At 37.7% G+C, this 12,241-nt stretch overlaps 2 protein-coding genes across 3 annotated transcripts in view; both read left to right on the top strand.

Moving 5' to 3' along the window:
- mark2a (MAP/microtubule affinity-regulating kinase 2a) overlaps window positions 1-6,511 on the top strand; it is a 32,423-nt gene extending 25,912 nt beyond the window's left edge. Inside the window, exons 17-19 of the mRNA XM_059526481.1 lie at window positions 551-577; window positions 3,987-4,025; window positions 5,030-6,511. Of these exons, the coding sequence (XP_059382464.1) occupies window positions 551-577; window positions 3,987-4,025; window positions 5,030-5,465 (502 nt within the window). The 3' untranslated portion in view covers window positions 5,466-6,511. The remainder of the gene's footprint in view (window positions 1-550; window positions 578-3,986; window positions 4,026-5,029) is intronic.
- A 1,276-nt stretch (window positions 6,512-7,787) lies between these two features.
- zgc:77262 (uncharacterized protein LOC402952 homolog) lies at window positions 7,788-11,213 on the top strand. 2 transcript variants are annotated; one of them, XM_059526473.1, is made up of 2 exons: window positions 7,788-7,902; window positions 8,823-11,213. In XM_059526473.1, the coding sequence occupies exon 2, from the start codon at window positions 8,904-8,906 to the stop codon at window positions 9,900-9,902; it is 999 nt and encodes a 332-aa protein (XP_059382456.1). In that variant the 5' UTR covers window positions 7,788-7,902; window positions 8,823-8,903; the 3' UTR covers window positions 9,903-11,213. The 2 variants fall into 2 exon arrangements, with proteins under 2 accessions (XP_059382456.1, XP_059382457.1); XM_059526474.1 differs by lacking the exon at window positions 7,788-7,902 and adding an exon at window positions 7,944-7,962.
- Window positions 11,214-12,241: the final 1,028 nt, after the last annotated feature.

The raw sequence follows: 12,241 nt of genomic DNA, 5'->3' as shown, positions 1-12,241 counted from the left end.
AAGGGCTGCTGGAGCAAAGATTAAGGTTTTAAGTGTGAGAGATGCTAACTGAAGGATCATTAACATGAAATTCAGGGTTCCCACAGTTAGGGAATACCTAGAAATGCCATGCCTAGGAAAGTCATGGAAATTATTAATGATATCTTGATATGTTTTTCTGGTTTTAGTAAACTGTGCATAGGTATAAAATATTTTGTATTTGTGAAAAGGGGTGGGAGCCCTGCAAACCAGACCTCAGTCTAACATCCATCATTCATGCAATGCATTTACAATTCACAGTTTCTTCAGCAATCTTAAACAGCCCTGTGTAACTTCATAAAGTATAATTCATATTCTTTAATCTGACTACAAACCCTTCTGTCCTAATTAGCGTCCCCAGCTAACACTAATGGTCAGAAAAACCTTTTATAGATTTCATTAAGATCCCTTTTAACCTCTTCCTCTATCAGCCAAACAGGATGTTTTATAATTTTTTGAGAGATTTTTCAATGGTTCATGCACATATGAGAAACACATTTTCCTTTTTTTCTCTAATTTTTTTTTTCTGTAGAAATCTCTCATTCAGATTTCCCAGAAGGTAGGCAATAACGCTACCCTTGCGTTTTTCCAAGACAATGTCTTTTCCTGTGCTCTGTATTCCTTCTGTGATGTCTTGTGTCTTGAACCAACATTTATTTTTGTTCCATATGCATATCTTTTCATGGTATTATTCTTTACTAATGCTCTGCGTCCATCGCCTGACTCACTCCTCAGCCAGCTCTCTCTTTCCCCTCCTCCTCCTTCCTCAGTGAATAACATCCCTCTTTCAATTGCATCACATTCCGCTCTTCGCTCAGATGAACTCATGGAGTCCAGTCATGTTTGCTGTGCTGCAGATCCTGTGAAATGGTTTCCCTGCGTCCTCGTATGTGCTGTCATCATGCAACATGACTGCACTCCTACAATGCAGTTAAATGATGGTGTAATACAAGTTTGACAGGTCTTTGTAGATTGTTTGTAATTACACCATTGCACAAGGACTGATAAACCCTTGATAAAACATTTCATAAACTTTTAAGTGATCCGTTAAAGGTTACTGTACATCTAGGAAAATACTAAAAATTACAGCTAAATCTACAGTGGCAAAGTAAAAAAAAAAAAAAAAAATTTAGCTTAACTGAGCTTGCAGTAAAATTAAATGTGATGAAAGACAAAGACTAGGCACTGCTATAAATAGACACGCAACACCTCTTTCTGTTGAATTGTCCACAACGAACACAGCGTGACGATTGTAGTCTGATTTCTGAACAGATGACTCATAAATTGGCTCATTACAATTAATCTGTAAAAAAAAAAAGCATTATGAATTGGAATCGACTCACTGAATTGGCCGATCTGTTCTTAAATGACTCGCTACAAAATGCAAGTCATTTTGAGAATCGTTACGGTATTTGTTTTTATTTGACCCCAAAATTTAAATTGTCATGATTTACTCACCCTCATGTCGTTCCAAACCAATAAGTCTTTTGTTCAACTTTGAATAAACAGGGACTGAAATTTTTCCAGCTGCATTAAAAACATTCATTTGTATTTCAAAGTCCATTTTACCAAAGCAAGCATGTTTACCATATGTGACCCTGGACCACAAAACCAGTCTTAAGTGTCAATTTTTCGAAATTGATTTATGGTTTATTAGGATCAAACAATATTTGGCCTAGATACTTGAATATCTGGAATCTGAGGGTGCAAAACAAATCTACATACTGAGAAAATCCCCTTTGAAATTTTCCAAATGAATTCTTAATGCATATTAATACACAAAAATTAAGTTTTGATATATTTACGGTAGGAAATTTACAAAATATCTTCATGGAACTTGATCTTTACTTTATATCCTAATGATTTTTGGCATAAAAGAAAAATCGATAATTCTGACCAATACAAAGTTTTTTTTTGGCTATTGCTAAAAATATATATCCCAGCGACTTAAGACTGGTTTTGTGCTCCAGGGTCACATATTTGATGTGCTCCATGTATGTGCATTGATCAGTGCTTATATGCAGGGAAAAATAAAGATTAAAGGTATAGCTCAGCCCAAAATTAAACTTCTGTCATTAATTACTTGCCCTCATGTTATTCCAAACCAGTAAGACCTCCATTCATCTTCAGAACACAAATTAAGATCTTTTTGATGAAATTATAGAGCTCTCTGATCCTGCATAGACAGCAACGCAACTGAAATGTTTCCAGACCCAGAAACATTATAAAGACATCAGGGGAAGTCGTGGCCTAATGGTTAGATATTCAGACTCGTAATCAAAAGGTTGTGAGTTCAATTCTCGGGCCAGCAGTGATTGTAGGTGGGGGTATCACCTCAGTCAATACAACGGCTAAGGTGCCCTTGAGCAAGGCACCGAACCCCCAACTTGGCTGTATGTCACTTAAAACAGTCCATGTGACATCAGTGGCTCAACTTCAGTTTCGTGAAGCTACGTAAATACTTTTTGTGCGCATAGAAATACAAAAAAATTTCAGTTGCATTATTGCCTATGCAGGGTCAGAGAGCTCTCAGATTTCATCAAAGATATCTTAAATGTTCCAAATATTAAATGTCTCTGGTTTGGAACAATATGAGGGTGAGTAATTAATGACAGAATTTTCATTTTTTGGGTGAACTATCCCTTTAAATAAACCTGTTTGTCATATAAAATGATCCAAAAGTGAAGACCTGCATTTCGGTACTTTATTCACATTGATAGATTAGTTTTATGTAATCAAAGCAGTGACACACATCTCTCAGGTTATATTAAACATATTTTCATTTGTGTTCTTATTGGTTTGGGATGAAGTGAGTAGTGATAATTTTCATTCTTTTAAGGCTTTGAGACTTCAGTGTAATTACAAATCAGTGTAATTTTAATAAAGAATTAAAAAACGGTTTCTTCATTAACAACATTATTATTGTATTAATAAAGCATTGTTAATGAAGCTATAGTGCTATTATCATAAATATTATTGTTTTGTGTTTGTTCAGCGCCATCAGAGAAAGAATTAAATCCCTTATTCTGGTGTATTTTGTAGACCCTCAGACAAAAGATTGACAAAAAATTTATATCTACAGTAGCATGCAGAAGTATTTGGCACAGAATTATTTGTCATGTATATTCTGTTGATGGCAGCTAAACCTTCGCCCAAAGCTTGACATTTGATTTTTAACAGGTCAGGTAAGTTCAAAGTTTGCAGATGGAAGCGCAGAGCCAGACAGGGTCAATAGAGGATGTCAGTCTTGTTTTCATGGTGAGGGTTTTAAAGGGTGATGCCTACTTCTCTCCTCTTTACTGCTTATTCTTATATGGCTGCACTAAAACAGGCGTGCTGCTTCTGTCCCTTCGTTCTCGAGCTGCGCTGTTTTGGAGGTGGCTGGTCTCCCCGTACCACTGCATAATTCAGCACCCATCTCACTGAAGTCACTTGCTCAGCTGTACAACACACACTTGAGAAAATGAACCAGATATATATATATATATTTATACATTTCATATCTGACAGACAAGTTTGGGAATTTAAGTTTAGAAGGACCTCTGGTAGTTTTGCTGTAGGCGTTACACTGAATTCTGTGGTTAAGTTTCAGTTAAGATTTGAAATTCGTTTTCATTCCTCATTTAATATGTCATATACTCTTACATTACCTGCATCTTTTAAAAATGTGCACTTTTAACACATAGACTGCCACATGTATGCTCATTTGTTCAGGTGTTTTTACACTAAATACAGAGTGGCTTCTGTGAGTGTGTGTCGATCCCAAGGTTCAGAGTTTAAAATGAAATGGTCAAGAAGTTGGTGAAGGGACTGTAAACCGATGCTTTATGGATTTTGCCTCAGATATTTTAAGTTTTATTAGCATTATTATGTAATCATACCAAAATCTACTTGAACAGGACTAATACTTAGCTAGCAGCTATAAGATAACTTGAACTGAGGGACTAAACTTGTTGGTTTTCTTTGAGGAGTCCGTATGAGGGAGAGGGTCGAGATGAGGCCAGCAGGTGAGGACAACGACTGACTGATAAAAATCATTTATCTACAGAAGCTTACTTCTAAAATCACTGAATCATTACTTACTAAGACATTTTTAAATTGAATTATTCATGTTCTGTTGGAGTGTGGAGTCACTTGAAGCTTAAATTGGGCATTGTTCTTTTAAATCATTGGATGACTTGCAATACGAGACTCAATCAAATGTATACTTCTGTTCAAAAGTTTGGGGTTGGTAAGATGTTTAAAATGTTTTTGAAATGTCTTTTTATGCTCACCAAGGCTGCATTTATTGAATCAAATATACAGTAAAACAGTAATATTGTGAAATATTACAAATTTGTAATTGAAATATATTTTAAAATGTAATATTCCTATGATGGAAAAGCTGAATTCACTCCGGTCTTTAGTGTCACATGATCCTTGATCTAGTATAATGATTTGGTGCTCAAGAAACATTTCTTATAAATGTTAAAATGGTTAATATTTTTGTAGAAACTGAGTTTGAAGGAACAGCATTTATTTAAAGTAGAAATATTTTTATAACATTAGAAATATCTCGACTGTCACCTTTGAACAATTCTGTGCCTCCTTGGTGAATAAAAGTATGAATTCCTTAATTTTACTGACCCTAAAGTTTTAAAAGGTAGTGTTTTTCTTTCATTTACATGCAAGACTTTCTTAGCATCTGAAAATAAGTCTATAATAAATTAATTGTAAATTTCTGAGAGTGTTTTATTTTTATGTAATTTTTTGTTTTTACCCCCAAAGCCCCTTACATATGTCCAATTAGACGCTGATGTTTTGACTGCATTGTAGTCTTCCACCATAGCAACATGTTGGTGTTTTGTGTTGATGATCATAATCATGTTGACTGACAGTTTTAAACGTGCTAAAGCAGAACTAGTTACAGCTTGAATCAACTAAGCTTCTTCTGTTTTCATTTCCTTGTCTTCCTCATGTTCACCTTCATTTTCCTGTTTGTGCCTCTCTCCTCTCATTGTTTTCACCGAAGACCCATGTTGAGCACAGCGGACAAGATGGAGAAGGGCACCCAAGGACTGCCTGGCGACGAAAACAAGGACTCCTTTTCTTCCACTTCTCCAGCTTCCAGCACACCCCCGTCCACCCAGGCCTCCAAGGATGCCAAGCCACGCTCCCTGCGCTTCACCTGGAGCATGAAGACCACCTCCTCCATGGAGCCCAAAGAAATCATGAAGGAGATCCAGAAAGTTCTGGACTCCAACAGCTGCGAGTACGAGCTGCGTGAGCAATTCATGCTCCTCTGCATTTCGGGCGACCACGCGCATGACAACTTTGTCCAGTGGGAGATGGAGGTGTGCAAACTACCTCGCCTCTCGCTCAATGGGGTGCGCTTCAAGAGGATCACCGGAACCCACTTCGCCTTCAAGAACATCGCCTCGAAGATCACCAATGAGCTAAAACTGTGAGGAAGACTATCGTGTCTGTGGAAAAGATCTTGAGGAATGGCTGGAGCCCTTGTGTTGGGAATGAGGAGGCACTGTGAGGAAACTCAGTTTTGAGCTCTACGGCTGCAATGAAGAGTCTTGAGGCTGGAAAGGGGAAAAGGTGTAGAGCAGGTTCATGGGGGACATTTGTGCATATAGACAATTTTCAGGGGGTTTATTTTTTGGGGGAGGTGTTCTGTCTTGGTTTGGGTTTTCTGTTCCTTACTCACCCCTCCCCCTCGAATACTTTGTGTTGTCATCTTTATTTTGTCATTTTTTATTTGTGGCTAGTTCATTCAAATGTGGTTTTTCTTGGACCTCACAACTGTCCTCAGTTCAGAAAACAGCGAGAAGACATTGGTGTTAATAAACTGGAATTGCTTACCAGTAATTTGTTTTTTCTACATAAACCAGCTACTGTCCTGGAAAGCGGTTTCTAACTCTACCCCCCCATACCTTGGTTCTTATTCCTTGTTAATCCCCAAATACAAACTATGGTAAACTACCACATTACTTGATCTTACTTCCATTTCCAGGTTAGCTGTGATGAGCAGAGATGGAGAGATTGGCAGTTTGACGCTCTGAATGTACAACATGCAATCAAGACCCAAATGGCTAGGCACATTCAGTAGAGCCATTATTTGAATTTTCATATCCATTTGTCATGCTCTGATCGGTTCTGATCTAACTAATGATATGGTAGCTAATCTGTAACCTACATCACAGTAGAGTGTCTTATTTGAGCTGAAATGGAAGTTTTGACTTGAACCCTCGGTGCAGTGGAGGTGAATCACCTCTTAGCACTCGAAGCCCAGACTAATCGTTTTTTTTTTTTTCCCTCTACTGCAGGGGTTATATATCTGAAACTAATTAAGGGCCAATTTAGTAATTATTGGTGGATTGTAGTGTAATTAAGAATTGCTGGTTGGATCCAATCTGCTGCACTGGAATGAGTCTGTGTTTCGTTGCCTTTCTCTGGAGAAGATAATTAATAATATTATTATATAAATAAACCAGACCTTGGATGATTTGTGTTCAGTTGTTCATGAACTGTATTATTTTTTATTTTAGTACATTTGTTTTATTTCCTTTTGTTTCACCTTCAAGCATAATTTGAAATATGCTGTTGTTCTTTAATTGTTTTAAAGAGCATGCAATACAAATAAAACTACTTTATAAAATATTTCCAATTGAGAGCTCTTGCAAACTTCACAAATTAGATGGCAAATTTTGTTTGTTTTAGGGTAAGACTTTCCTAATGTTTTTTTATTATTATTGTATTTAACAAGTCATTAATGTGCATTCAAATAGATTTCATATTAATTGGATTAATATCTTAACATGTTTCAATGTAAATGTACATCTGCATAATGATCTGTTGAACAATATGTAACATTTATTATTAATCATAAACAGTTTATTTATGATACTGAAATGTCAACATTTGCAGTTTTGTTTGTTGGAAGAAAAAAAGACTAGTTTCTAGAGTCTTCAGGTTAGAAAAAGAGAATTTAACTTAACCCATCGCCAGATTTAACCCACATTTGAAGAGTTTATTAGCAAAAACAGATGACTCCTTTGTTTTTATTATACATTCTTTAAAAAAAGAATTATTTAGTGTTAGCTTTATATATGCATATATGTATATGTATATATATGTATATGTGTATAATTATATGTGTATGTGTGTGTATATATGTATATGTGTATATATATATATGTGTATATATATATATATGTATGTATATATGTATATATGTATATGTCACCAAAGCAACCCAGCTGCAGTTTGATATTAATTTGAATGCAGGAAATAAAGATTTTTTTAAACCGAGTTATGTTTTTGCAAATGAACTCTTCTTTTGTAAATAGCTGGGCTGTGTAAATTTATGTCTAGTTCAAATAATTAGGCATACTGTTATAAACTGGCAAGAACAATCAGAGGAAGGAAATAAAAAATGGCACGGGATGCAACCTCTGTCATGTCCACATCTGGGGTAATTATTTCAGATTCTCGAACGAATCGTTTTTTTTTTTTTAATCGGATCATGATCACACTCAATCGATCCGACCTGTTTTTGAGTAATTGGGGCGAAAAGTAAGTTGCTCTGAATATACAAATAACAGAAATGTTATAACTATGTAAATAAAATATTAAATATATTTATGACTTTATTATAATAAAAAAATTCGCTACACACTACAAAGGGATCGCGGAGCACGCGTTGACGTATTCACGCGATTACGTAACATGAAACATTTGAGCCTGCTCGAAAGAACCGATTCGCATAAATGATTCGGACATTCTATCACTAACTGAGGTCAAACGGTAGGAGGCGCCAACTCTCCGTTGAACGCTTATGTGACCCTCCCCCAACCCCTAAACGAGGCACTGACGCCCAAATCCTCGGTTTTGAAGGTAGGTTTTAAAGATATCACTTAATTAGAGACTTCAAATCGTTTTCTTCGTATTTCACCCGTCGGTTATAAATACGGTACGACCGTTTGAATAGTCATGATGCAGAAAATGTATCCACTCTCTTGTCCGATAATCTCTCTTTCATAGCTCTCTTTATACTGAACGTGTGCCTCGCGTGAACCGAGAATATTGCATTGTAAATAATCGCGCTGATTTGTTTTACAATGTTATATTAGTTTCTTAGCGATTGCTACTGGGTTGTAAATGTCTGTGAAGTCAAAATAATTAATTTCCTTCCTCAGCTTGGCACGAATAGATGCTAGCGTTAGCATGATAGCTTTAGACATTGCATGATTGAGATGCAGATAATCTTTTGCTACATTAGATCACAGAAACTCTTTTCATCGGGGTTTCAACCCAATTCGAATTGACTACATAATAAGATAAAAAGACTGAACCAGAAAGTGTCTGATTTGAAACCCACTAACGTTAGGCTCTCGTTACTACGCGTTCTCCGAAATACTTGACTATGAATGGTCAGTCACGTTCAGAAGTTTTTTTTTGTAGTTTGGTGGTGGCTAAACTGTATCATTAAGCACAGCCAAATAGTAATTATGTAATAATTTCCAATTAAGCCTATATTTTTTTAATATGGACAGTACTTAATTATAGTTACATAAACCCCAACAGAATTATGAGAACCCCAATGTCAGTCAGACTTCATAATCCAGTAATATTAATACATAGTGTGACTTGTATTCCTATAATTTAAATTATCTACTGTTATCAAATACTAGTGAAAAAATATGACCGGTAGCATGGAAGTTGTGGTTTGTCCTGTGTGTGTTGCATTTGAAGTTCTTGGAAAAGGTGATTTGCATATATTTTGCCTGTTTATTTGACTTTATTTTTTTTTTTAGGAACTTCATCGTTTGATGCTTTGCACTTGCGAATCAGCCAAAGACTGATTCCAAAACGCACTGCTGCTCTTCCTCTCCAAAATGGTGAAGATATTTGTTGGCAATGTAGCTTCAGCGACCACAGAAGACGAACTCCGTGCTTTGTTTGAGAAGTACGGTGCCGTGTCCGACTGTGACATTCTGAAAAACTATGGCTTCGTGCACATGGATGAGGAAGAGGCGGCGCAGAAAGCTGTCTCCGCTTTGCACAAGCACGAGGTCAACGGCTCCCGCATCACTGTCGAGTACGCCACCACCAAGGTACGCAATGCCACCAAGATCTACGTGGGCAATGTTCCAGAAGGCGTCACCGCTGGCAAAATCAAGGATCTCTTCCAGCCATTCGGCAAGGTGGTGGAGTGCGATATTGTGAAAAATTATGCATTTGTTCACATGCAGAGGGAAAGCGAGGCTCTGGAGGCCATTTCAAAGCTAAACCACTCCAGATTGGAGGGCCAAAAGATCTTTGTGTCCCTCTCACGCAGTAACCCATCCAGAAATGACAGAGGGGAGGACTATTTTCCTCCTCCGCCACCGCATCACTATCCACCTCACCCACACCACCATCCTCACTTTCTCCCCCCACGCCCGCCGCCCCGTGAATACTATCCACCTCGTGGCCGACTTCCACCCCCTCCTCTCCCACCGCCACCACCCCGCGCCTACTATGAGCGCGATGTGTATGAGAGGGGCCTCCGCCATGACCCGTATGCCGACCCATCCCCGCGTTTTTATGATCGGGATCCATACGACCGGCGCATTCCGCCCCCTCCGCGACCGGTCACGCCTCCTCTCGCCAGTCGCTACTACCGTGAGCGCAGTCCTCTTGGCGGTCGTCGCTCTCTACTGCCTCCGCCTCCCCCTCCACCCTCTTCTGCCGGCTTTGCCCGGGGTTTCGCCCGCAATGGCGCAAGCTGTGCGCCCCCTCCCCATACCGCCGCTCCTTCCTCCCACTATCAGCGCTACTCTCTCAGCCCAGGCTTTGATAAGGATGATTATTTGGAGGACAAGTACAGCAATGGCTTCACCCGTAGTTACTAAGCATTGAAGTTTGCCCGTCCCCTTATTTTCGAGGAGCTGAGTAATCTTAAGAGGAGCTTACCATCAGGGAGTTAGGGGTGATTTTTTTTTTTTTCTGTGATAGTTGTAGCGATTTTAGATATAACGGGTCAATCAGCTAATACTGTACTCATTTAACTAATAAATTTTACCTCCGCCCGATGAAGGAATGGCAAATAGGAAATTAAATACACATTAATATTTATAGCATGTTATGTTGTATTATATTTGTCAGGCATATCGGTTTGAGTTTTTTCTTAAAATAATTGTTCGTTATGTTTTTTTTTTTTTTTTTTACTCACAATTCATTTTAATCTAGCACGCACTTCAAAAATACAATAGATTGCTTGAATATATATACATATATTTTTTGCATTGATATTTCAACATGCATAGTCTACCCAACAGGAAATTAGTCGTATTGAATGTTTATTTTTTTCTTCTTCTTTTTGGTATTTAAGAATATTGAAGTATTTTGCACGAGTCAGAGAGTTAATTTAGAGGTAATTTGACCAAATTTGATACTTTTTTGTTTGTTTGTTTTTTTATTTATTTTTTCAAATTTAATCTCTTCGCTTGACTACCTTGGACTAGGTAAATGAACTTGCTATGGTGTTGTTAGAAGTAATGTTGGATGTAAGTGAGACCAGTGGGAAGGAACCGAGAGGAAATGGTAATAGAGGTTGTTGTGAGCGGAGCTGTGTGCTAACTGACTGATCAACCAATCACATCCTACCGGCTAACCGAGCACATCGCATCTGCCAGCCGTTCAACTTTCGGATCCGCTGCCGCATCCTAGGATAAAGCACCACCGGTCAAAGGAAGTGAACCGAGCAGCCGCCGACCGCATAATAAATTAAAAAACAACACTGAATCATTAGTGCAATATCTACACTGTACTTCCAAATCTCGTTGTATTAGACAAACAGCTGATTTGCCGACTCCGCAGACTCAGAGAAAGTTTTTAAAGATTACAAAGACTTATTTTGACATCACATTATAATGGACGTGCTTGTGATTGAAAATATTATTGAATACTCCACATTGTTTCCTGTCCTACTTGTACTACTGCTGTTTGCCTATTGTTAGCGTACACTTCTGTTTAAAATGTACGTTTGTAAAAAGCCTGTTTTCTCGACTGTTTATCCGAAACCGCTCTCTTTATCCTATTGTCCACTCGAGCAGGTTCGAAACTTATGCTTGTTTTGATTTAAACCTATGAAAACAGATTCTTGTTCTACCAGTCGCTGTCATCTTGGCGCCTGAATAAAAAAACGACTGACTTAGACGCAACGTTTTCATGTCCCTCGTTTTTAATTGAGTCTCTTTAATCTCTACCTCATGTCTCAGTCGCTCACGTTGTCATTCGTATGACGGTAATGTCCTTTGGCTTGATCACTTCTATGTAAAGGGACACATAGATTTGTATAAAAACTGCACTTTCCGCTTGAACCCTTTATATGAAGGTCAAAGGCATTCATTTAAACCTCAGTAAATTCCAGTCACTTAATCTTCTTTTTGCTCCACAATGATCCTTGGCCAAGATGAATGAATGTATGATGCTCTGTTTCAAATTACTATGAGCTTGTGGCTCATCAGGATGGGTGAGTTAAAAGTGAAGGTAAGTAGCATTTCAAGCTAGATTTTTTGACTTTTGTTCTTCTTGTCACGTTGCACGTTATTGTATGTATCTGTGTGCTAGTAGAGCCTGTGTCTTGTTTTTTCACTGGGGATATTATTAGAACAGTCACATACTGTTCCTGAAACACTTCATCCGGATAGTCAGTGCAGTTGTTTCATGATGTCCGTCAAGTGTTAATAAAGTGTGATTTACCTCTTCTCCTCACAGCCTTTCAGTAGAGCTGCACTGACATAAGTCTGTACTCTGCTGTCATCTCTATAATAAGCTCTTTCAAAAGGAGGAACAGATTTACACTTCATAAACTATACCTTTTATGTTTCTTCCCTTTCTTGTGCTATATGCCTCGTTTGAAGTACTACAGACACCAGCTTGTGACTTCTCATACACGTGTTTCTAATGGGAGTGATGAATGTTTACTTAGTTTTACTTGGATTTAGTGAATAAAAGCAACTTTAAATTCCTAGGTTTCATTGGCTGCCTTACGCTTAGCATTTCTAGTGATCAATTAAAGAACATTGTGAATTCAAAATAAGTATTGCCAAAATTAGGTAACGAACTTCCAGAAAATGTTATGTCATTCCACGATTTTAGGGTAGTGAAAGTTAAATCTAATCAGAAATACAAGATAATATAAATATGGAAATATGTAGACATTAAGGTATTGGTCAGGAAACTCGTT

The sequence above is a fragment of the Carassius carassius genome, chromosome 36, assembly GCF_963082965.1.
Source record: "Carassius carassius chromosome 36, fCarCar2.1, whole genome shotgun sequence".
In the NCBI taxonomy this organism is placed as follows: Eukaryota; Metazoa; Chordata; class Actinopteri; order Cypriniformes; family Cyprinidae; genus Carassius; species Carassius carassius.
The sequence above is the reverse complement of the archived record's forward strand: the minus strand, read 5'-3'. Positions and strand labels throughout refer to the sequence as shown.

What these genes read in the sequence shown, in the direction of transcription:
- zgc:77262 (XM_059526473.1), top strand. Translation starts at nt 8,904, where the DNA reads ATGGTGAAGATATTTGTTGGCAATGTAGCTTCAGCGACCACAGAAGAC.